At 45.1% G+C, this 26,096-nt stretch overlaps 1 protein-coding gene across 3 annotated transcripts in view; it reads left to right on the top strand.

Annotated features, from left to right (window-relative positions):
* Positions 1–26,096, top strand: part of CCSER2 (coiled-coil serine rich protein 2) — a 124,525-nt gene that overhangs the window by 23,393 nt on the left and 75,036 nt on the right. For all 3 annotated transcript variants that reach the window (XM_082269402.1, XM_082269404.1, XM_082269403.1), the window contains exon 3: positions 102–307. In XM_082269402.1, the coding sequence (XP_082125528.1) occupies positions 102–307 (206 nt within the window). The remainder of the gene's footprint in view (positions 1–101; positions 308–26,096) is intronic.

Below are 26,096 nucleotides of genomic sequence, written 5' to 3' on the forward strand. Positions count from 1 at the left end.
TTGTAGAAGTATGTATGTGTTTGGACATAGTTATACTGTATAATACATCAGTATATAGATTTAGCTGTGTGTTTTTTTCATATTGTATCTTTCTCTTTTAGTACAAAATGAAGCAGATACCAAAAGCCATCCTTATGTGGAGAACGGAGTATCTCCAGACATGGATTATAGAGACCCACCTTCTTCATTGGAGCTTTCTCCGTCCGACAGCTCTGATGGAACTTATATGTGGGATGAAGAAGGAATGGAGCCAATTGGAAACGTCCATCGGTGCGAGAGCTATGAGTCATCGGAAATGAATAGCCTGGTATGTTTTGGAATTAGACCTCGATTTATTCTGCTAATTATTTCAATATTCCTTCCCTATATATAAAGATATCTATTACCCAGGCTCACTGATATTTTGGTGCTTTTTGTTGTAGGGGAATTGAAGCATTATAACTAATGTGTGATGAGCTTCATTTACGATAATGACAAAACCTTTGTAATTTCTAAAGATTGTTTTTCTCTTTTGTTCCATGACGGACACAGCTCTCCATTATTCAGAACCACAGGTTATATTGCCCCCTACGGGAGTAGGACACTAGGCAGAAAAAAAAAAAAAACTTGGCTACGCCTATGGGCAGTCCTAGGTAGTATACTCCCCCTCTCTGCCTTAGGCCTTCAGTTTTTTTTTCTGCCTAGTCAGGAGTAAGTACCTAGTTCCCTGCTGGGATCTCTGGTCCTGTCATTTTTTTTTTTTCTTTTTAAATTGTAGAACTCGCAAAACAGGAGGAAAAAAAAAAAAGGCAATCAACTGCCGGACTGGGCAGCGGGATTGATAATCTAGATCAGTGTTTGTCAACTCCGGTCCTCAGGGCACATTAACAGGCCAGGTTTGCAAGAAAACTGAAATGCATCACAGGTGATATCAATTGCTGCTCAGTGTTTGCAGTATTCTAGTCTGCATCTCCCCAAGGTAATACTTAAAATCTGGCCCCGCAATATGTTCACTGTTGCTGGTTCGGCGCTTAGACAAGTCCTGACCAATGCCCTGGTGTCGCAAACTCTTAAGTGGACATCACTTTTGCGCCATGACCTAGAGGGTGAGCAGATTCTCCCTGACTTTGCTTAATTGGCAGGCCAGTTAGTCCAGGGGCTGCAATTTGTCTGTGGGGCCTCTTTGGACGCGGCTCCTCTGATTTCCAGGCTGTGTGTTTTGTCAGTGGTGCTTAAGTGTTGGTCTGCAGACCAGACTTCTAAAAAAAAAAAGCTCTGACTGATTTACACTTTCAGGGAGATCCTCTGATGGGGGCTACTCTGGATGACATCATAAGGAGTCTCACGGGGGAAGAGTACTTTTCTTCCACAGTCTGGGAAGGAAAAAGAACCTGGTTGCAGACATGGCCCGTCTTTCTCGGCTCACAAGAAATTTTTTCGTCCTTCAGGGTCTACTGACAAGGGTTCAAAATCTTTCAAGTCCTTTTCGGGAGGTTCCAAGCAACCCTGGTCTGGCAAGCCAAGAGTGGGATTCTCTAGACCAGCGGATCTTTCAGCATGAAGGTGTGCCCTCACCCATACCTAGGGTGGGTGGACGTCTTCGCTGGTTCCTGGACCTGTAGACCTCCTTGGTAAACAAGTGGGTCCATGAAGTGATGCTTTCTGGTTACAAGATAGTTTTTCGTTCTTGCCCTTTGGAAAGGTTTTTCTCTTCCAATGTGAGTCTGTCCCCGGACCGATTTCAAGCTCTTTGGGGCGGTGCAAGACATGTTGCTTCAGGGTGTGATTGTTCCGGTATTGGAACGTTTTCAGGGTTTTTCATTCAAACCTGTTCACGGTCCCAAAAAAGGAGGAAAATGTACGTCCGATTCTGGACTTCAAGGCCCTGAACTGCTTTTTGCTGGTACAGAAGTTTAGAATGGAGTCCATTTGCATGATGGGGGCATACCTTCATTAGGGGGACTTTCTTTTCTGGCATGATGGGGGCATCCCTTCATTAGGGGGGTCACTTTGGTTAGGGGGCCTGTAGAACACAGCTTACCTTAGAGAGGTTGGGAAATCCATGTCTCAGCCCCCTTGGCCCCTCTTATGTGTAAGTCACCCTGTGTCTATTAGGGGCACAGGGTGGCCAAGAAAATGGGGGTGGGATTATGTGGGCAAAGAGTGTGTTGGCAGCCCTGGAAGTAGCCGGAATTCTCGTGGGCATAACTCTTCATTCCTGCCCTCACCGCCATACACATTCCAGGATTGGAAAACTGGCAGGTGGACTTTCTCAGTCGGCAGGGGTTGGACCAAGGGGAGTGGTCCCTTCATCCGGGTATGTTTCATCAGATATGTCTCCGGCGGGGAACCCCCGATGTGGATCTGTTGGCGCCCTGGCTCAACAGAAAGGTACCGATGTTTGGCAAGGCCACCGGATCCTCTGGTGGCCCCCTGTGGGGCCAGTATCGTCTGATTTACTTTTCCTCCTCAAGCTTCTGCCACGGCTTTTGCATAGAATCGAGGCTGATGGGATTCCGGTAATTCTAGTGGCTCCCAACTGGCCTCGTTTGTCTTGGTACGCCGACGTCCCTTGGAGACTGCCTCTCAGGGAAGATCTACTGCCCAAAGGTCGATCTTCCATCCTGCTTTACAGTGTCTGGCTTTGACTGCCTAACTTTTGAAAGCCAGGTGTTTAAGGATAGCGGTTTGCCTGGGTTTGTGATTCCGACACTGCTGAAGGCTAGGAAGTCTACCTCCTAGGTTAATCCACCATCGTACGTGGAAAGCGTACATTTCGTGGTGTGAGTGAATTGGAGTTCACCCTCGCTCTTTTTCGGTAGCTCGGATTTTGACTTTTCTTTAACGAAATGTTGAGCAGAAATTGGCCTAGAGTATCATCAAGGGCCAGGTGTCGGCCTTTTGTGGTCTACTTTCTCTAGCGCTCATCGACAGACGTAGTCCTCGGTGATACACCACCTTCGGGTTATGTTACCTCCGCAGGAGCAGGACTAGACAGGAAATTAAAAAGCTCTGGCCACACCCTAGGGGCAGTCCCAGAGGGTATATCCTCTCTCTCTGCCTCAGCAAATCAGTTATTTTCTGTCTAGTTAGGAGTAAGGACCTAGATACCTTGCTGGGATCTTAGGTCCTGGCAAGAAATTTTTTTCTAAAAGGATTTTTGGACAGCTTTTTTTCTCCAGTGTTCCTGTGAGATCTTCAAGCAAGAAAGCTGAACTGGGCGACGGGCTGGATGTTGAGATCCGGTGGTCACCCCAGTTCAGCCTACGAGCGCGTGCAGGCCATAGCTCCGCGCTGAGTCGGCCGCGACAAAGTCCCATTAAAGGACTGAACCCGCGAGTTAAACGTCTCGCTGAAACGCCAAAGACCATGAGTCACGGCGTCTGTATCGGTCGACAGCCCTCCCGCCCCGGTGGAGAGGGGTACTGTCAGGAGTTGGTGCCCGCCTGGTTCCGGTATGGTGAGTAGTATGTTCCCCCTGTTTTCCCTGACGGGTTTTGTGGTGAACGCGGGCCCCTCTCTGTATGGTAAGAAAGAGTTTCTTTCTATCCTATAACATGTCACAAATCCTCCTATTTTGAGTGTGATTTTATGTGTGCAAAAGCCAGGAGGCTTGGTTTGGGAGCTAACAATCTATTGTATACATGTTTTAAAGATGTAATCTGTGGCATTCTGGGAATCTTATGGGTTAAGTATAAGCTACCTACCAGTCAGAAGCCATGGACATGTAGACTGCCTTCCAAGTCAGATCTCCAGCTAATAGCAGGCCTCCCGAACGGCCATGCGGTCCGCCAGGGCCGGTACCGCCAAACACGCCATATCCCCATGCAGAGAGAGTGTTGTGTGCCTGCAGCACACCGCTAGTCAGCACAGGCCGCCGCCATTTTTTTTGCTGGATCGCACGAGCCGCCATTTTGGCGTAGCCTCGTGTCTCCAGCATGGGGGCGGCCATGTTTTAGGTGATTCTACACCTCGTGGAGCTTGGGGGAGGCGCCGGAAGGCGTACAGAGGGGCGGAGCCGCCTCCTTTCTTCCTGGGCAGCCAGCCAAAAGACTTCCTGTTTGTCTAAGACAGCGCTGTAAGCTGTTGCAGTTCAACTCTGAACATCAAGTGGTGAGCCTGGGGGTCTATCTCTCTCTCTCTCGATCGATAGGGATCCCTAGCAGGTAACACTAAGGGGTTTTTTGTGGCGCTGAGGGTCAAAAAAAAAAAAAAAAAAAGTTTTTTCTTTACTTTGAATTATATCATCCAGGAAGTAACTGGAGTTATTATGGACCCTGCCACACAGATTCCCCCACCTGTTTCCCTCGAGGGGGCCTCGGGACCCGCCGGTGTACAGAGTATAGAGTCATTTACAGCAATTTTGGAGTCTATGGTGGCTCGGGTGGAGGCGGCCTGTCAGGGACGGGGGTCAAGGAAGCGACCCCCGCCTACCCCTATACTATCTGACACCTCTGACTCTGATTCAGAGATGGTCACTGCAGTTGCAGGTTCCTCTGCAAGGGCTGCTATCCCAGGTAAAGCCCCCTCAGACAGTGAGGAGGACGCTTCTTCTCCTGCTATAATTCAGGAAGAAGCATTGGTGGACGCACTAGTTGTGGCAGTGCAAGAAACCTTAAAACTTGAGGCTTTACCGGCAGAGGCAACTGAAACAGAGAGGCCTTTTGGGACTAATAAGCCCATCAAGACGGCGAAGGCTTTTCCTGTACCTAAATGTTTTGGAAATCAGATTAAAGGAGAATGGGAACATTCTAAACGTACCTTTACTATTTCCAAGCGTATTGCTAGACGCTATCCGTTTGAGGAATCCATCATTAAGAAATGGACGGTACCACCAGTCGTGGATCCGCCTATTTCCAGGCTGAATAAAGCCACGGTTATTCCAGTAGAGGACACTTCGTCCTTTAAGGATCCGGTGGATCGAAAGATAGAAGCGGAGTCCCGCACTATCTTTTCTCTGATAGGGTCAGCATTTAGACCAGTAATTGTTATTGGTCTAGTTTCCCAGACACTTACAGAATGGGCGAAGATGGTACGCCAAGATCTTAGGGGAAAAGATATTCCCCAGGAGACATCTGATTTGATAGAACAGATCATACAAGGGCTACGGTTTATCTGTGACGCAGCCTTGGACACTACTCCCTTGTTAGGGCATGCATCTAAGTTAGCAGTGATCCTCAGACGTGTGCTGTGGTTAAAATGCTGGTCAGCTGACCTAGGTTCCAAAAAGACTTTGACCAATCTCCCTTTCCAGGGGAATCGTCTATTTGGAGCCAACCTAGATGAAATCATTAAGGATGCCACCGGGGGCAAGAGTACTTTTTTGCCACAGGCTGCAAAAGCTAAGGAACCTCGCAACAAGCGAGGACCTTTCTTTACCGCCCATAAAGGACGCCCGGCTGGTACTTCCGGGAAAGGCAAGACTCCTCCAGGAGGGTTCAAGAAGGGCTGGTCGGACAAGCAGAGGACCAACCCAGCCAAACCCGAAGTAAAGGAGTACACAGCCTGAAGGTGCGCCCCCACCCAATTTCAGGGTGGGGGGACGTTTTCACCGGTATTCAGGACATTAGATCGAGCATCAACCACTACTACCGGTGCGATTCTTCCCTTCCAACATTTAAGTACAGGAAGCGGTAGTTACCGTTCCCTGTATAGATCTTTTCCTTTACCTTTTCCTAAGATTAGTCCCGATACCTCACAGGAATCGGATCTGATTGACCAGATAGGCCAAGTAGCCTCTAGTCGGGTGACTTCGGTCCCTGAGGTTCAACCAGAAAAGATCACCTTGCCTGATAACTATCAGGTATCTGATAAATGTGTGGGAACAGAAAACGACCAGACTTTCTCGGATGGTCGGGGCCAGATACCTCTAGGGACGCCTGGTTCAGATCCAATCAGCGCCAGTGGTCCTAGAAATTCTAGGCTGGCCTCTTCAAACCGGCCTGGCCGACTTGGACAGGTTAGTCGCAGACGTTCCGTGGGAACTTCGTCTCAGGGAGTGTCTATAGTCTCAAGGACCTATTTACCTTCGTGCTTTACAGTCGCTGGTTTTAATGGCCTCGCCATTGAGACCCAAGTACTGAAGGACAGAGGTTTGTCTACTTCTGTCATTCCTACCCTTATTAAAGCAAGGAAAGCGACTTCCAGCAAAGTCTATTATCACACATGGAAGACTTATATTGCGTGGTGCGAATCTTTAGGATTTCCTCCACGTACCTATTCGGTGTCTCGAATATTGGCCTTTTTGCAACAAGGGGTTGAGCAGAAGCTAGCCTTGAGCACCATCAAGGGTCAAGTTTCAGCATTAGCAATCTTCTTTCAGAAACCTTTAGCTACCAAATCCTTGGTGCGGAATTTCATCCAGGGGGTGCGGCACCTGGCTCCTCCAGTCCGCGCGCCCTTACCGCCCTGGGATCTTAATTTGGTTTTGTCGGTTCTACAGAAACCTCCCTTTGAAAACATCAGGGAGATTCCCTTGCTTACTTTATCCCAGAAGGTGGTCTTCTTGGTGGCTATTACTTCTGCTCGCAGGGTGTCAGAACTGGCTGCATTATCATGCCAGTCCCCATACCTAGTCATTCATAGGGATAAGGTAGTACTTCATCCTAAGCCATCTTTTCTTCCTAAGGTGGTTTCAGATTTTCATCTGAATGAAGATATTGTACTACCTTCCTTGTGTCCTCAGCCCAAGCATCATCGGGAACATGCGTTGCATTCCTTGGATGTGGTTCGGGCAATCAGGGTATACCTGAAAGCTACGGAATCATTCCGTAAGACGGATTCACTTTTTGTGATCACGGATGGCCCCAGAAAGGGTTTGCCTGCATCTGCCGCGACCATTGCCAAATGGATTAGACAAACGGTGGTACAGGCTTATTCTATTAAGGGTCAGAGTCCTCCGTTCCCTGTTAGGGCGCACTCCACTCGAGCGCTCAGTACTTCCTGGGCCTTTCGCCATCAGGCGTCAGTGGTCCAGGTATGTAAGGCGGCCACTTGGTCGTCGGTACATACCTTTACTAAATTCTATAAAATTGATGTGACGGCATCGGCGGATGCCTCATTTGGCCGCAAGGTTTTGCAGGCCGCAATTTGAGGAGACCGGTGGTCTACCTCGAGGGTTTTTTTCTGTTTGAAAAATTTTTTTGTTGAGTCTCATCATTAAGGATGAGCATTGTAAACTTCTAGTTGGCACCGGTTGGGCCTTCTAGATTGGGATTTGATTTCCATTTTCCCACCCCTCAGTCGTGATACTGCTCTGGGACGTCCCGAAGGTGGTGTATCACCGAGGACTACGTCTGTCGATGAGCGCTAGAGAAAAATGGATTTTTGTAAAATCTTACCGTAAAATCCTTTTCTCTTAGCTCATCGACAGACGTAGTCCCCGCCCCTCTGTTTTGGAGTTGGGTTGGGTTAAATTCTCTAAGCACTGCTTTTTCACATAACTGATTTGCTGAGGCAGAGAGAGAGGATATACCCTCTGGGACTGCCCCTAGGGTGTGGCCAGAGCTTTTTAATTTCCTGTCTAGTCCTGCTCCTGCGGAGGTAACATAACCCGAAGGTGGTGTATCACCGAGGACTACGTCTGTCGATGAGCTAAGAGAAAAGGATTTTAAGGTAAGATTTTACAAAAATCCATTTTTTAGCAACCTCTGGCCATGCACTCCCTGGTGTGTACCTTTTTTATACAAGGGGTTAGACATCTGACTCATCCCAAGGCAGTAGAGGAGACGGCACTGGTTAAAAACTTGGTGCTTTGTTCTTCAGGCGTTAGTGGCACAGGTTTGCAAGGCGGCCACCTGATCGTCCATGCACACTTTCACTAAATTCTACAAAGGAGATGTTTTGGCATCTATGGATGGCTTCCTTTGGCCGCAAAGTTTTGCAGGCTGCTGTTTAGAGGGTCTGTTCCTTCTTTGGGGGTTCAGGTTGGGCTCCAGTTGTCTTTTGTTGGGCTTCTGTTTACCTGGTTGTCTATTGTTTTAGTCTTGGGATTTTCTGTTATCCCACCCCTCACTTTCACTAAATTCTACAAAGGAGATGTTTTGGCATCTACGGATGCTTCCTTTGGCTGCAAAGTTTTGCAGGCTGCTGTTTAGAGGGTCTGTTCCTTTGGGGGTTCAGGTTGGGCTCCAGTTGTTTTTTGTTGGGCTCCTGTTTACCTGTTAGGCTATTGGTTTAGCCTTGGGATTTTCTGTTGTCCCACACCTCATGTTTGGCACTGCTTGGGGATGTCCCTGTGTTTCTGAATAATATAGAGCTGTGTCTGTCAATGAACGAAAGAGAAAATGGGATTTTTGACTTACTGTAAAATCAATTTTTGAGTTCATTGATGGACACAGCACCCACCCCTCTATGTAGTTGTTCTACTTCTGACACTGCTTGTTACAAAACGGAAGGCCTATAGCAGAAAGGGTTGAGTAAACCACCTAGGACTGCCCAATGGGCGTATCCAAGTCTTTTTTTTTTTTTTTTTTTTTTTCTTTCTGCCTAGTGTCCTCCTCCTGTAGGATGCAATATAACCTGTGGTTCTGGATAATTGAAAGCTAATGTGCCATAAGCTCACAATTAAAAAGTATTTCTCTATCGCTCATTGACAGACGTAGTCCTCGGTGATACAGCACCTTCGGGTTATGTTGCCTCCACAGGAGTAGGACTAGACAGGAAATAAAATGCTCTGGCCACACCCTAGGGGCAGTCCCCGAGGGTATATCCTCTCTCTCTCTGCCACAGCAAATCAGTTTTTTTCTGTCTAGTCAGGAGTAAGGACCTAGATACCTTGCTGGGATCTTCGGTCCTGGCAGGATTTTTTTCTTAGAAAATATTTTTTTAGACAGCTTTTTTTCTCCAGTGTTCCTGTGAGATCTTCAAGCAAAAAAGCTGAACTGGGCGACGGGCGGGATGTTGAGATCCAGTGGTCACCCCAGTTCAGCCTACGAGCGCGTGCAGGCCATAGCTCCGCGCTGGGTCGGCCGCGACATAGTCCCACTTGAGGGGACTGACCCTGCGAGTTAAACGTCTCGCTGAAACGCCAAGGACCATGAGTCACGGCGTCCGTATTGGTCGACAGCCCTCCAACTTCGGTGGAGAGGGGTACTGTCAGGAGTTGGCGCCCGCCTGGTTCCGGTATGGTGAGTAGCATGTTCCCCTTTTCCCCCGACGGGTCTTGTGGTGAACGCGGGCCCCTCTCTGTAATGGTAAGGATGGGTTCCCCTCTATCCTATAACATAGCACAGATCCCCCTATATTGAGTGTGATTTTGTGTGTACAAAAAGCCAGCAGGCTTGGTTTGGGAGCTGACAATCTAATTACAAAGTATGTTTAAAATGATTGTAATATGTGGCAGCACTGGAATCTTACTGTGTTACTAGAAGCATCCTACCTGTCAGAAGCCACAGGACAGGTATGCGGCTTGCCAGGTCATTCCTCCAGCTGAAGCAGGTCTCCCGACGGCCACGCGGTTCCGCCAGGGTTCGGTACCGCCGGTCAAGCTGATCTCCATGAGAGAAAGATTTTGCGATGCCTAGTTACTCTGCAGGACGCCGCTATGCTGTATCAGACCGCCGTAGATCGCACGAGGCCGCCATTTTGGCGTAGCCTCGTGTCTGCAGCATGGGGGCGGCCATGTTTGAGGTGACTCAAACACCTCGTGGAGCTAGGGGAGGTGTCGGAAGGCGTGCAGAGGGGCGGAGCCGCCTCCTTTCTTCCCGGGCAGCCAGCCAAAAGACTTCCTGTTTGTGAAGACAGCGCTGTAACCTGTTGCAGTGAACTCTGAGCATCAAGTGGTGAGCCTGGGGGTCTATCTCTCTCTCTCTCGATCGATAGGGATATCTAGCAGGTAACACTGAGGGGTTTTTGTGGCGCTGGGGGTCTGAAAAAAAAAAAAAAAAAGTTTTTATTTAAGTTTGGATTGTATTTTCCGGGTAGTTACTGGAATAATCATGGACCCTGCCACACAAGTACCCCCACCTGTTTCCCTCGAGGGGGCCACGGGACCCGCTGGTGCACAGAGTATGGATGCATTTACAGCAGTTTTGGAGTCTATGGTGGCTCGGGTGGAGGCGGCCTGTCAGGGACGGGGGTCAAGAAAGCGACCCCCGCCTACCCCTATATTATCTGACACCTCTGACTCAGATTCAGAGATGGTCACTGCAGCTGCAGGTCCCTCTGCAAGGGCTGTTATCTCAGGTAAAGCTCCCTCAGACAGTGAGGAGGACGTTCATTCTTCCGCCATAATTCAGGAAGAAGCATTGGTGGACGCACTAGTTGTGGCGGTGCGGGAAACCTTAAGACTTGAGGTTTTACCGGCAGAGGCAACTGAAACAGAGATTCCCTTTGGTACTAACAAGCCCATCAAAACGGTGAAGGTTTTTCCTGTACCCAAGTGTTTTGGTAATAAAATTAAAGGCGAATGGGAGCATTCTAAGCGTACCTTTACTATTTCCAAGCGTATTGCTAGACACTATCCGTTTGAGGAATCCCTCATTAAGAAATGGACGGTACCACCAGTGGTGGATCCACCTATTTCCAGGCTGAATAAAGCCACGGTTATCCCAGTGTAGCACACTTCGTCCTTTAAGGATCCGGTGGATCGAAAGATGGAAGCGGAGTCCCGCATTATCTTCTCCCTGATAGGGTCAGCATTTAGACCAGTAATTGTTATTGGTCTAGTTTCCCAGACACTAACGGAATGGGCGAGATTGGTACGCCAAGACCTAAGGGGAAAAGATATCCCCCAGGGAACATCTGATTTGATGGAACAGATTATACAAGGGCTACAGTTTGTCTGTGACGCAGCCTTGGATGCTACTCCCCTATTAGGGCATGCATCTATGTCAGCGGTAATCCTCAGACGTGTGCTGTGGTTAAAATGCTGGTCAGCTGACCTAGGTTCCAAAAAGACCTTGACGAATCTCCCCTTTCAGGGGAATCGCCTATTTGGGGCCATCCTAGATGAAATTATTAAGGATGCCACTGGGGGCAAGAGCACTTTCTTGCCACAGGCTGCTAAAGCTAAGGGACCTCGCAACAAGCGAGGACCTTTCTTTACCGCCCATAAAGGGTTCGCACGCGCGGCTGGAACAAGCGGGAAAGGCAAGACTCCTCCAGGAGGGCTCAAGAAAGGCTGGTCGGACAAACAGAGGACCGACTCAGCCAAACCCGAAGCAAAGGATTACACAGCCTGAAGGTGCGCCCCCATCCGGGTTGAGGGTGGGGGGACGTTTTCACCGGTATTCAGGACATTAGATCGAGCATCGACTACTACTACCGGGGCGATTCTTCCCTTCCAACATTTAAGTACTACAGGGAGCGGTAGTCACCGTTCCCTGAATAGATCTTTTCCTTTACCTTTTCCTAAGATTAGTCTCAATTCCCCACAGGAATCGGATCTGGTTGACCAGACAGACCAAGAAGCCTCTAGCCGGGTGACTTTGGTCCCTGAAATTCAACCAGGAGAGATCACCGCTCCTGATAGGAATCAGGTGTCGGATAAATGTGTGGGAACAGAAAACGACCAGACTTTGTCGGATGGTCGGGGCCAGATAGCTCTAGGGACGCCTGGTTCAGATCCCGTCAGTGCCAGTGGTCCTAGAAATTCTAGGCTGGCCTCGTCAAGCCGGCCTGGCCGACTTGGACTTGCTAGTCGCGGACATTCCGTGGGAACTGCGTCTCAGGGAGTATCTGCGGTCTCGAGGATCAATCTACCATTGTGCTTTACAGTCGCTGGTTTTAATGGCCTGGCCATTGAGACCCAAGTACTGAAGGACAGAGGGTTGTCAGCTTCAGTCATTCCTACCCTTATTAAAGCAAGGAAAGCGACTTCCAGCAGAGTCTATTATCACACATGGAAGACTTATATCGCGTGGTGCGAATCTTTAGGATTTCCTCCACGTACCTATTCGGTGACTAGAATATTGGCCTTTTTGCAAAAAGGGGTTGAGCAGAAGCTAGCCTTGAGCACCATCAAGGGTCAAGTTTCAGCATTAGCAATTTTCTTTCAGAAACCTTTAGCTACCTAGGCCTTGGTGCGGAATTTCATCCAGGGGGTGCGGCACCTGGCTCCACCAGTCCGCGCGCCCTTACCGCCCTGGGATCTGAATTTGGTTTTGTCGGTTCTACAGAAACCTCCTTTTGAAAACATCAGGGAGATTCCCTTGCATACTTTATCCCAGAAGGTGGCCTTCTTGGTGGCTATCACTTCTGCACGCAGGGTGTCAGAACTGGCTGCTTTATCATGCCAGTCCCCATACTTGGTGATTCATAGGGATAAGGTAGTACTCCATCCTAAGCCATCCTTTCTTCCTAAGGTGGTTTCAGATTTTCATCTGAATGAAGATATTGTACTACCTTCCTTGTGTCCTCAGCCCAATCATCATCGGGAACATGCGTTGCATTCCTTGGATGTGGTTCGGGCAATCAGGGTATACCTGAAGGCTACGGAATCGTTCCGTGAAACGGATTCACTTTTTGTGATCACGGATGGCCCCAGAAAGGGGTTGCCTGCATCTGCCGCGACTATTGCCAAATGGATTCGACAGACGGTGGTACAGGCTTATTCTTTTAAGGGTCAGAGTCCTCCGTTCCCTGTTAGGGCGCACTCCACTCGAGCGCTCAGTACTTCCTGGGCCTTTCTCCATCAGGCGTCAGTGGTCCAGGTATGTAAGGCGGCCACCTGGTCGTCGGTACATACCTTTACAAAATTTTATAAAATTGATGTGATGGCATAGGCGGATGCCTCATTTGGCCACAAGGTTTTGCAGGCCGCAATTTGAGGAGACCGGTGGTCTACCTCGAGGGTTTTTTTTCTGTTTGAAAATTTTTTTGTTGAGTCTCATCATTAAGGATGAGCATTGTAAACTTCTAGTTGGCACCGGTTGGGCCTTCTAGATTTGGATTTGATTTCCATTTTCCCACCCCTCATTAGTGATACTGCTCTGGGACGTCCCGAAGGTGCTGTATCACCGAGGACTACGTCTGTCAATGAGCGATAGAGAAAAATGGATTTTTGTAAAATCTTACCATAAAATCCCTTTCTCTTAGCTCATTGACAGACGTAGTACCCGCCCCTCTGTTTTTGAGTTGGGTTGGGTTAAATTCTCTAAACACTGCTTTTGTGACATAACTGATTTGCTGTGGCAGAGAGAGAGAGGATATACCCTCGGGGACTGCCCCTAGGGTGTGGCCAGAGCATTTTATTTCCTGTCTAGTCCTACTCCTGTGGAGGCAACATAACCCGAAGGTGCTGTATCACCGAGGACTACGTCTGTCAATGAGCTAAGTGAAAAGGATTTTACGGTAATATTTTACAAAAATCCATTTTTCACTGCACTTCAGGGGAGGGCTTACTAAAGCTTTTAATAATAAAACCTATAAAAATATTTTTTAAACTCTCTTCAAATATTTAGGCTTCAGATTCTGCATTACTGATTGAGGAAGTTCAGCACTGTTTCTATTTTTCCAGTACAAAAATCAGTGTAAGAGTAAACTGTGCAATCCTAAGTCAGGTGACCAGTGGAAGAAAATCCACAGAATTGTTATTGTGAAATGACCTATAAATAGTGGAAGGGCATATTGTACATTCCTCGTAGAGTACAATGGGATGTGAGGCTGCTTTGATACTTTAGGACCTGGACTTAGAATGCCTTCCTCGCTCAATAGGAGCATGTACAAGTGGTTTCCTGAATTTCTGTAGCTGAAAATCTATTTTATTTTTGTATGTAACATAGTAGCATAGTAACAAGGTTGAATAAAGACAATAGTCCATCCAGTTCCACCTGTGTAGGTGTGTGTCAGGGACGATAATCATTTCCCTGTTTGTTGTGTTCTTTTAAGGGACTGTTGGAGATGCATTTCAAAGTATCAATACTCCCCGCTGATACCACCAATTGTGGAAGAGAGTTCCACATTCTTCTAATTTCAAGATCTGACTGCTTATTGCTCTGGGCTATTTAGCAGTTTGCAGATCAGTTACTCTAGGTGTATACCTTGAGGAAAGTTTGCTCCAGGCACTTGATCCTGCATTTGCCGTTCACCTTGGCATATAGTGGAACCTGTGTAGTTAGCCGCATGGTGCTATATAGGTGTATGCCTACTGTCACGGGCCCTACTCCCCCCCCCCCCCCCTAATTTTTCTCTTCCCCAGCAATGGATTCCCTCCCCCAGACTGTGCTGTCCTTCTCCCCTCCCCAGCCAGTCACCAAAAAGTCTGGTTCCCCCCTGGGAACAAAGGACACACTCCTTGTGTGGCTGGAGCAGAGGGGGGCGGGGCTGATTGCCGAGGCAACTCGACGGCAGACTGGGGGTTACCTGGCCACCAGCATGAGTGCAGCTCCATTCTTAAATAGTGGAGCAGGGTCCTGGAAGGAGATTTCCACCTGTGTCTGCTCTGCTGTTTGCCGGACTGTGTGTCTCTAGGCTGCGGCCAGAGAACACAGACTCTCCTATTGGTTCCCACAGGCCTCTTCAATCCTACCTGCCAATCCTCAGGAGTGGATTTACCCTGTCCCTTTCTACAAGTCTGGATTTAAGCTGTACTTGCCTGTCAACCTGGAGTGTGGATTTACCCTGTCCCTGCCTACAACCTGGAGTGTGGATTTACCATGTACCTGCCTGCCAACCTGGAGTGTGGATTTACCCTGTCCCTGTCTACAGCCTGGAGTGTGGATTTACCCTGTACCTGCCTGCTGGTGAGTGGATTAACTCTGGTCCTACCTAGACATATGCCGGTTTTCGGTAATTCGATATATCGCGGTATTGCATAGCCACGGTATTGTTATTGTGGCATTTTTAAAATACCGAGTTTCTCTGTCAAGTCTGCCTGACTTGTGAATTGATACATTTCAGTGAGCTGGATGACTCATTCACTCACACAGCTAATGCCTTTCAGCATTAAGTCTCCCAGTAACTATAAACAAAAATGATTACATTTGTATCTTTTCCTTCCCTCTGCCAGGGAGAAAGGAAGTTTAACCTCTTAAAGACTGGATCTTTTTCTGACACTTGTTGTTTGCAAGTTAAAATCAGTTTTTTTTGCTAGAAAAGTACTTAGAACCCCCAAACATTTTATATATTTTTTTAGCAGAGACCCTACAGAAAAAAAATGGCGATTGTTGTAATATTTTATGTCACACTGTATTTGCGCAGCAGTCTTTCAAACGCAATGATTAGACTTTAATGAATAATAAAAAAAAAAAAACGTAACAGTAAAGTTATCCCAATTTTTTTTTTTTTTGTTACACAGAGAATCGTGAGAGAATCGTGATCTTTATTCCAAGCTAAAAAATCGTGATTCTCATTTTGGCCAGAATCGTGCAGCTCTAATAAATAAATATATATATATATATATATATATATATATATATATATATATATATATATATATATATATACACACACACACGCATAGCAGCCCACATTACATTATTATATAGCCATCAAGCAGTGTCTACAAAAAATGCAGAAAGCTTGCCAGAGCAGGAACTGCAGGTTAGTCGCATGGTGCAAAAGCAGGATGGATTTCAAGGCCACTGAATTTTAAAAAAATGCTGCATGCACCTTTTTTCTGCGGAAAATGAGGGCATAGCAGCCCGTTCAAATCAACGGGCTGCTATGCCTGTGCAAATGTGGGCCGCCAACCCGCATACATGTGAACCACCAACCCGCATACATGTGAACCAGGCCTAAAGCAATAGTAAAGTCATTTATAAACAACACCTCCTTCAGGTTTAACCACTTCTTGACCACAAGGATTTGCCCTCTTAATGACCAGGCCATCGGATCGGAGCCGAGCGCCAGGACCAGTTATCACCAGTTAGGCCAGACACTGCTTGATGACCTATTTTAGGCCTGGTTCACAGAGTCTGTACTGACTGACTATATAATAATGTGCATAAGTGAACCAAAGCCCCTAAATTCAGCAATGAAATTGAAGTGAGGTGGAAATTTAATAATTTAAATTTAATAATAGAATACCGTGATAATACCGTATACCGTGGCAAAACCTTAATCAATTAATCGCAGCATGAAAATCTGATACCGTCACAAGCCTAGTCCTACCTGAACTCGGCCTGGACTTTGTCACCTTGTTGTTTGCCCCAACCTGTGTGTGGCCCAATCCCTCCTTGGCCAGGACTTTGCCCGTTCTATCGGGAGCCCACTGTTACGGACTACCCCTGTTATCTGGAATTCTGTCCTATCTGCTGTGGGTCTGACCCTGGGCATCTTTGTTTTGGCTCCTTTCTTTGTGAACCTACCCGCTACCGTTCAATAAAAGGCTTTTTTGGCACTCCTGCTCTCCGGGTGCGTTCTGTCCCACCTACGCATCCGTTACACCTACCATGACGAGTTTAGCCTCCTCCCCCCTCCCCAAGTCAGAATATTTATCGAATGCCGATTTTCTAGTCACTGTTTGACAGAAACAATTGGCTTCTGTTGAACAGAGAGGACTATTCACAGAATTAAATTTGGCCGGTTTCTGCCAAGCTGGAAGAATTTCTATCCACGTGTACCCAGATTTAGTCTCAGGAAGAAGAGAGAACTACGTCATGCCTCCTTGTTGACGCATTTCTGCACATTGCTTGCACTGTCCTGCGGCCATCTCCTCAAAGGGGGGCTGGGACAAAAGGGCCAAATAGAATGCATTCTGCAGATGGCCTACTCAATTCAAAATACCAAGAATGGTGCTCTCGTGTGGACACATTTGATACAGTGCGTGCTAGTCTTTGCCAAACAACATCTAACTCTCCACTGCCCAAACAAGTCCCTATAGACAGGAACAGACTTGCCAAGTCAAAAGACTTTTCCCATATACAGTTGTATTCAAATTTATTCAACCCCCCAATGCTGTAAAGGGTTTTAGGGAATTTAGTGTACATTTGTAATTGTATTCAGAATGAAATCTTACAAGGACTTCTTAAAGAACCATATGCAACTAAAATGACATCAATTGGTTTTGTAATACAGTAGTAAATTTTTATTTTGTGAATTCTTCATTGACATAATTATTCAACCCCTTAAAGACTACCACTCTGAAGAACATGAAATGGAGCATGAATGGGGTAGTCCCTGAAGGCATACACCCACTCTGCTTGAAACAAAACTGAATCCTATATCAGATTGAGCGGGTGTATGCCTTCAGGGACTGCCCCATAGGTGTGGTAAAGTTTTTTTCCTGCCTAGTGTCCTACTTCTGTAGGGGGCAGCATATCCCAATGGTTAAGAAGAATATAGAGCTGGTCTGTCAATGAACTTCAGAGAAAAGGATTTTACGAGAAGTCAAAAATCCATTTTTTTTACTCTTCAGATCTTTTTAAGGCCCCTTTCACACTTGTGCAACTTGTCATGCGTTTTGGAACTGCAAAATCGCATGACAAGTCATTCTCCATGATTTCCAATGAGCCCCATTCATATATGTGCGACTTCAAAGTAGTCCCTGCACTACTTTTGGCATGATTTTGATGCGTTTTGAGTAAAAGACAGTAAAAACCCAGTCAAAATCGCGGCAAAAAGTTGCGTCAAAATCGCGCGACTTTGAAGTCGCCCAAATGTGAAAGGGGCCTAAAAGTAAAATAACATCTGCAAATATGTTATTGTGAAAAGGTTATTTGTGTAAAAGTGTAAATAAAGGCAAACCTTTTTTGGCCATCTGTGTCACATTGGGGAGATTTCCCTTAACCATAGCTAAAGCAGAAAGTGACGATACACTGGGATTCCTGCACTTTGGAGGGATTTCCTCTCAATGTCACCAGAACTAGTGTCCCCATTGGAAGATTTCACCTCTGTTAGTGTTCTGATGTCAACCCAAAATTTGGAATTTACTTTTACGTTCATTGAGAACGGTAAACGGGATGAATAGAGAGAATGGATGTTCCTAAACAGGAACAGGCAAGGTGTCTCCATTCTATCAAAAACTAACTTTATTTTCATTTTAATTGAAGTCTTTGTAGCTGCAGAGAACTTCACACAGTGAATGTATGTCATGCTTGCTGGGTTCTGTGTGGATATCTGGCCACTTTGCTAAACATTTTTGTTTTTATGTGACTTTAGGGAGAGTAAAATTTTGAATTGAAGTGTCCTGAATGAAGTGTTAGTACTAAATATAATAATCCTTGCATGTAATGGTCTTTTTATGAGCTTCTTATTTTCGGCCATGAGCAAAAACTAGACTCTGTAGACTTACTCATAATTGCCTTTAATTATAATGTTCTGTTGGAGGAAAACAAGTTTCCATAATAATTATAAGCAAGCTTCTTATAAAGATTCGCTTAAAGCAGAACTAAAATACACAGATACCTCTGCTCCAGCAGTATGGCTCAACATCTTTACCCTTTTTTAGCTTTCTTGATTGGCTGGCAAGAGATGATGCAACTCCAATGCAGATGCACGGAGCTCAGTCATTCAAGGGGGGTTGCTTACCATGTTGCATGTGTAACCTGTTCAAAAAGTGAACCTATCCTTTAATATCCTTTTGCATTGCTATAGACATGCATGGGAAGAGAAGCTGTTCTGATGTGAGCAAAAGCCCCTCAACACAGGCTCGTTCTGACTCAATCCAAAAGCGAATGAAGAGTATGTTTTACTTTGTTTTTCCTTATCAAGTTTCTTACTCGGGTCAGGGAATTAAAAATATTAGTTGAACTGGGTTTATATCTTTCACACAATCTTACTCTTTTCTTTCCTGCCCATCCCTTTTTTTCCCCTCTTATTTCTTTATAATGGATATTGCGTAACTGCTTTCTGCCCATGCTATAGCCAAAGGACAGCTATAGCCCAGCTCTCCATTTCTGGGAGGATGTCCATGTGTGCGCCCCCTGGGACACAGTGCGGGTCTCCTTCGGACACGGCGATCACAGATTGCGGTAAAGGGTCAAGCACAATAGCCCTTTACCATCTGATCAGATAGTCACATGTAACCAGACTTGCCCGTTATCAGCATTTCTTTTCTCACATGCTGTCTCTGTATGAGGAAAGGAGAGCTGATAACTAACATATTGTTTCCAATGATAATCCGGACATTGATTAGTGCTCTGATTATCAGTGCAGCCCAATCAGTGAAGCCTCGTCAGCGCACTTCAGTGAAGAAGAAAAATTACCGATTTGCAAATTTTCTTAACCAAAAATCAGAAATATTTTTTTTCACAATTATTATTTTTTTTTTACAAATAAAACCCCAGTGGTGATTAAATACCACCGAAAGATAAAAATCGAAACTGTCAAAAAATAAAAATGATAAAAATTGCATTTGGGTACAGTGTCAAAGTTTTTTTAATAACAAATAACGTCATACTTACCTGCTCAGTGCAGTGGTTTTGCTCAGAGTAACCTTGATCCTCCTCTTCTCAGGTCTCCCGCAGGCACTCCTGGCTGCTCCCCCTGCTGAGTTCTCCCCATAGCAAGTTTGCTAAGGGGGCACTCATGCAGGATTGCTCCTGAAATGTGCTCTGTCTGTCCACTGACCTGCAGAGGGGAGGGACGGCCTTGCCTTCTTGCTCCCTCCTGATTGGCTGTGTTCGACAACAGCAGGAGTCATTGACTCCTAGTGCTGTCTTTGCACGGTACTTTAACACAGAAAAGGCATTAAGGTAAAAATCTTCTGCCTTTAGAACCACTTTAACCTCAACCTGTTTTCAGTTGTTTACTGTTATCACTTTCTGAACAGTAATGGCAAAAAACATAATGTGAACTATAAAACAAGTTTATTCTAGATGCAGTATATTCCAACTCTAAAAATGGGTTTGCACTATAGTGTTGCTGTAACGTGTTTTGCATGTTGGTGTACTGTGGTAACTTTTATTCCTAATGGCACCCCAACATACCTTGCCACTGTACTGGCATTGCATCAAACAGAAATGCAGAAACGTACATTGTGGGCTATAAGTTAGGTCTGCCATACACGGTCCGCATCCCGGCCGGTTTAGCAGGAACCTGACGAGATTCCAACTCTTAATCGGCAGGCTTAATGTACCAAGTTGATTGTCTTGTAATTATTGCCAGCGGCGGAGGCGTATTCACCGCCCCCCCCCCTCCTGCCGTAAGAAGACAATTGCTGATTCCCCTGTCAGCACAGTCTGAGTTGATGGCAGAATCGTGCACATTTCTATTTTGTTGCAGGAAAGACATTTTCACCGTGTATGGCCTTACAATAAAATAGTAGGTCTCCTTTTTTATTTTGGTGCATTAGGCAGCCAATCCAAATGAATGGATTGTCTTAGTGCAACACATGTTAATGCATGACATAAGTGCATTGCAGATGTGTGATCCTGGCTTTTTTTTTGTTATTTACACTGTATACTTGGATAGTTGTAGGCCATTGTTATATTTTAGGAATACCTTCTCTGTTACTATTTGCCTCCATTAACCTCCATGTGGTGTTTTTGTAAGATTCCGTCATCTAGTATCACATTACAAATGGACATGAGATTGACATCTGGTTATCAGATGGCCCATGAAGCCCCCTCCTTACCAACCCCTCCTCCTAAGTCAGCTTTATGTTTGGCAAGATATCCTTAAATAATCAGAGACGGACTGCCATGGCCTACTTTCCTACATTGCTCCATAGCTAGAAGTGTGTGACTGGTAAAGGTTATATCTTGATGATGCCAGCAACCAAATGCATATAATGAAATAATATTTAGTGAGCAATCCAAGCCCTGATAGCGTGGGCTTACTGATCAGATGATCGACTTCATCCTCACTCATAATGAAAGGGCTACGGACTGGACAGAGGTAGGTTTCATTTTGGATGTACTGTATGTGTCTCTCTGTTACCATCTTCTTGATGTCTGTATATGTTGTTTTCTAGCACTGTCACCCTCAGGGACTTTTTGGTCTTTCTGCGTACAAGAAAACTGTTGTCTGTCACAACCATGACTGCCCGACTAATAAATACGATCTAAATTTTGTTTTTTAGCTTGCTTTGTGTTTAAACTTCTGATGAAAACGCAGGCTGGCCTTTATATTTTTCGAAAACTGTAAAATAAGCTGCAAATTCACATAAACCTGTCCCTTTGTTTTTACATGGGTCACTATTCTTATTTCTTTATTGCTACAGAGAAAAAGCTATAGAGAATACTCAAGGTTCTTCATTACAGTGAATACATCCATCATTGCCCTTTATTTGCTCTATTCCTCTATTCTTAGTGTGGATGTTGTATATTCGTTGTAGTTCTCTGCCCTCTAGTGGTCATATTGGTATATTCACAGCTGTGCGACATGAGCAGCATTATTACACTTTAGATAGGTCTACTATGGCAGCCATGACCTATCTAGGTTAATTACAGACAAGATCCTCTATTTCCCATTCATGGCCTTATGCTGAAAGATTATATTACAGCATCATTCATCTGTTGCCTACACGCAGCAGCTGGTTAGTGTTGATGGTGCGTTAGTTTAATTTTTCTCTGTAGGGTTTCATTAGCTTTACTAGTGTGGAGGATTTTGTTGGCATTGTCATACCATGGTAAAGCCCATCTCTGGGCAAAACACGATCACCCTCTAACCCTCTTCTAATCCATCTTGCAATTCGTTTTTTTATTTTTTATTATGAAGCAAGGTTTACTACCCTAAATTCACTGTCCGAGTCCCTCACTGGAATAATTTTTAGGTGTGGGGAACCGCTTATCTAGTGTTGCAGATGTGCCCACGCTGGCTGGTTCCTGACAATCCCCTTGAGCTGATGGGACTCCTCTTCCGGATCCTAAATGGACCCTGCCCCTGGACAGCTAAAACAAAGTGCCCATGTCACAAAGGCAGTGACCTCAAGCAGGACCCCAGATCACAGTAGCAAAAGAAGGAATAAAGGAAATTTGCAGAAGGCTAAGCCAAATAGAAGGCACTTTTTAAATTACAGCAGTTTTAAGCCAAAAGCAAATACTTATTATATGCAGCTTACCAATTCTTAGATGTGATGAGTGCATTAGTTTAGGTTTTCTTTTCACTTGGTGATCTAGCCAGTAAATCTGTTTTTTTTTTTTTTTTTTTGGAAGAACAAGCTGTCCTGCAGACATAGCAGATAGAGGGTTGAGCTTACAATGGTCAGCTTTAATTATGTAAAATCGTTCTTTATCCCAAAAAGAAAGAAACTGTTGCTGCAACTGCTTAAAAAATGTTAGCTTAAGTTTGGCTTCAATTTTTAGTGTATTTAAATCTGCTAGTCCATCTATTACTCTCCTCCCCCAAATAAACAATGCTGCTGTCCTTCATCCAGTGTAGGCTCCCTAATACAGTAATATCTTACTGGTCCGGATCACCAGGTGACAACAGAGGGGAAAAAAGCCTAAATAAAACGAATGCAGCCACCACATCTAAAGATTAAAAATATATGCAATATATAACATTTTTGGTGTTTGGTTTAAAACCGCTTTAGGACTATGTCGTTGAATAGAGTTTTTTTTTTTTTTTTCCTTTTTTTTTTTCCTTTTTTTTTTTCCTTCCTTTTTTTTCCTTCCTTTTTTTCTTTCCTTTTTTTTTTAGTCCAGAAATCCAGTGTGTCCATACAGTGTAATGCTGGCCATACACTAGCCAAAAAATCGTTCAACAATCTGTCATTTGGTCTGATCATTCCTTTTTTGTCTAGTTAATGGGCACAAATAGAAAATCGTATTTAACTTTTCAGAGCCGAAAAATCGAAGGAACAGTTTGGAAAATTCTGCCGGATGAACGATAAATTGAAAGGTTAATGTGTTTCTCGGCCTAACTGTTTGCATTAGGAATATGTGACAAACTGAACGAAAAAAGTCCATTGAACGATTATCATTCGCAATTCAGTCATTACATGATGGCACGATCGTCTGCACTCACGGCCGATTTTTTTGTTTTTTGAAGAGGAGTTCGAACGATTTTTCAGCTAGTGAATGGCCAGCTTTAGGCAGACCCAATCGGTCTGTCAGTGTTAGAGGCCTGTCATTTTTTCAGTTCCCCATCCATCCAGCAGATCAGATGGAATGAGTGCTGAATGGAAACAGACAAGCAGCCAGTTTCTATCCGACCGCTCCTTAGAAAAGGACAGGCTGTGTCCATATTCATGCTGCATAGCGGAGCAGACATGGACCCGTCATCCGCCCGCTAAGTGAAGATCAGGAAACTGATTTCTAAATGAGCAGGCGGATCCACTTGGTGGAGTCCGCCCTGTCTCCAAGGCGCCTTCTAGTCCCTACTTGAGGTCTTCCTTATGTTATGGCAATGAGTGGAGGGGTGGTGTTCTGTTTTCCAGGGCAATGAGTGGAGGGGTGGTGTTCGGTTTTCCAGGGCAATGAGTGGAGGGGGGGGTGTTCTGTTTTCCGGGGCAATGAGTGGAGGGGGTGGTGTTCTGTTTTCCAAGGCAATGAGTGAAGGGGTGGTGTTCTGTTTTCCAGGGCAATGAGTGGAGGTGGTGGTGTTCTGTTTTCCGTGGCAATGAGTGGAGGGGGTGGTGTTCTGTTTTCCAGGGCAATGAGTGGAGGTGGTGGTGTTCTGTTTTCCGTGGCAATGAGTGGAGGGGGTGGTGTTCTGTTTTCTGTGGCAATAAGTGGAGGGGGTGGTGTTCTGTTTTCCAGGGCAATGAGTGGAGGGGGGGGTGTTCTGTTTTCCGGGGCAATGAGTGGAGGGGGTGGTGTTCTGTTTTCCAAGGCAATGAGTGAAGGGGGTGGTGTTATGTTTTCCAGGGCAATGAGTGGAGGGGGTGGTGTTCTGTTTTCTGGGGCAATGAGTGGAGGGGGTGGTGTTCTGTTTTCCAGGGCAATGAGTGGAGGGGGTGGTGTTCTGTTTTCCGGGGCAATGAGTGGAGGGGGTGGTGTTCTGTTTTCCAGGGCAGACAACATTGAGTGGATAACATTGCCTCTGCTATACTGAAATCCCAAGCAAACAGGTATTAGGCACACACTGGATTCCTGGAAGATGTGTATTTTTCTGTACTTGCATTGTTTTTGAAGAGGTCAAACATGTGGAATTGTTTGTATTGCAGGGACTTACCAATTTTTTTTTCTACCTAAGCCATACATAACATTTAACTCATCTAGACCTTTTCCAAAGTATATGTACCTATTTATGTGTTTTCATGGACTAGCACAATTCTGAAAGCAAAGCTGCCAGTAACAAAGACCACACCTTCTAGCTTAACATACACTTTAGACTGTTACCCAATCCATTGTCATAACAAAGACAGTTATAATAAAAATGGGATTGGTAGAGCAGTAACCCCTTCTAATGTAGTTTGCGTACAAAGCAGTAACAGACTGTAATCTGAACAAAGAGTTAAATTATTGAGTATAGCAGATTGATTTTGTTTTTCTATGTTCTGTAAGAATTGTGCAGCTTTGTTTGTGTTCTTATAAAATATTCACTCTGATTTTTTTTTTTTTTTGTCTTTCATTTCTGCTTTGGTTTGATTGATTTTTGTTTTTGTTTTTTCACCTTTGTTCAACACCTACAAAGTAGCTTTCTTCAATTAATGTCATTGTCGTGTAATCAAAAGTATGCATCAATAGAATCTGACATACTGATTGTGCATAGACCTTTTCTTAGAACAAAGATAAGACAGTCATAATTGGTAATTTTCAGGAAAATATATAAAAAAAATAAATAAATAAAAATTAAACCATACATCACTTTGTATATCTAGACGATTTGTCTCCTTTTTCATTTTTTTTCCTCAATACTCCACTTCAGCACACCTGAGAGATATTGTTGCTGACCTGCCAAATGACAGTATTCCTCAGAGGTTACCTGTCCCCTGAAGAAGGGTGGGGAGGAAAAAAAACATGTGGATGCTTACCCGCAACCATCCCACAACTATGGACACTATACTCGGTCTTCTATCAAGATTCCTAGCTGCTCCATGGCCACTACGTCTCTCCTTTATCAGCTTTTATGGATTGGCTTACTCTTTAGCGGAGCTTGGCCTCACCTTATCTGGACTTTTCCAGGGCTAGCTTGAAATGTTGCTTCAGGCACTGGATCCTGTGTGGGTGCTTACCTTTAACACATGGTGCATTGTGTTAAATTACCCACAGTATGATATACAGGTCCAGCAGTGTTGTCTGCTGGCAACGGAGCCCACCCCATGAAGACCCATTTGGAGATATGCCACCTATAAGGTGAATTGTGTCTGGGATGCCTCATGGGGGCTACTGTTGGAGGTGATCTAGTCACACACTTGAACCATCATTAGTAAATAACTAAGGACCAATCCCTTTCCTCCCTGTAACCATCCTTGTGAAGGTTCATTGACGCTGCTGCAGCACTTTGCATCACAGACACCCCACCAGGGCACTGTGTTGTTTGGTTTTGGTATGGTATGATATACTGCAGTAGGCACTGCAATACTTTTTTGAACTGTCACGCATGCCCAGACGTAGGCTTTTTACCACATCAGTATTCCTAAAAATTGTCGAATTTAGAAAAATGTTCATTAATGTAAAATGCCAAAGACTAAAGTCATCATCCAAAGTACATAATATCAAAGGATTCAGAAAATCTGAAGAAATCTCTGTGCACAAGGGACAAGTCTATAATGCAATATTAATGCCCATGATCTTTGAGCCCTCAGACGGCATTGCATTAGAAACAGGCATGGTTTTGTGATGGACATCACTGCATGATGTTAGGAATACTACCAAAAATCACTGTCTGTAAACACAGTTGTAACTTGCGTTCTTGGATGGCATGGTGAACAATCATGCAAAGAAGATATATTTGGACATGATCCAGAAATGCTGCCGTCTTCTCTGGGCCAAAGCTAATTTAAAATTGTCTGTTACAATGTGGAAAACTGTTTTGTGGTCAGACAAATTGAAGTTTGACATTCTTCTTGGCAACCATGGGTGCCGCATCCTCTGGAATAAAGAGGAGAGGGACCTTCTGGCTTATCGCATCCAAATTATGTCTTATGCAAGGCCTTCCCTGAAAATTTCAGCAGGACAATGCTAAACCGCATACTGCATCTATGACAACAGCAGAGTCTGGGTGCTTAACTGGCTTGCCTGCCTGCAGTCCTGACCTTTTACCTGACTGAAAATATTTGGCACATCTTGAAACAAAAAATTTGGTTAGAAGACCCAGGACTGTTGAGCAGTCAGAATCCTAGATCATGCAAGAATGGGACAACATTTCTCACCTAAAACTCCAGCAACCGGTCTCTTTAGTTT

Source organism: Pelophylax lessonae (assembly GCF_965119305.1).
Source record: "Pelophylax lessonae genome assembly, chromosome: 9".
Classification (NCBI taxonomy): Eukaryota; Metazoa; Chordata; class Amphibia; order Anura; family Ranidae; genus Pelophylax; species Pelophylax lessonae.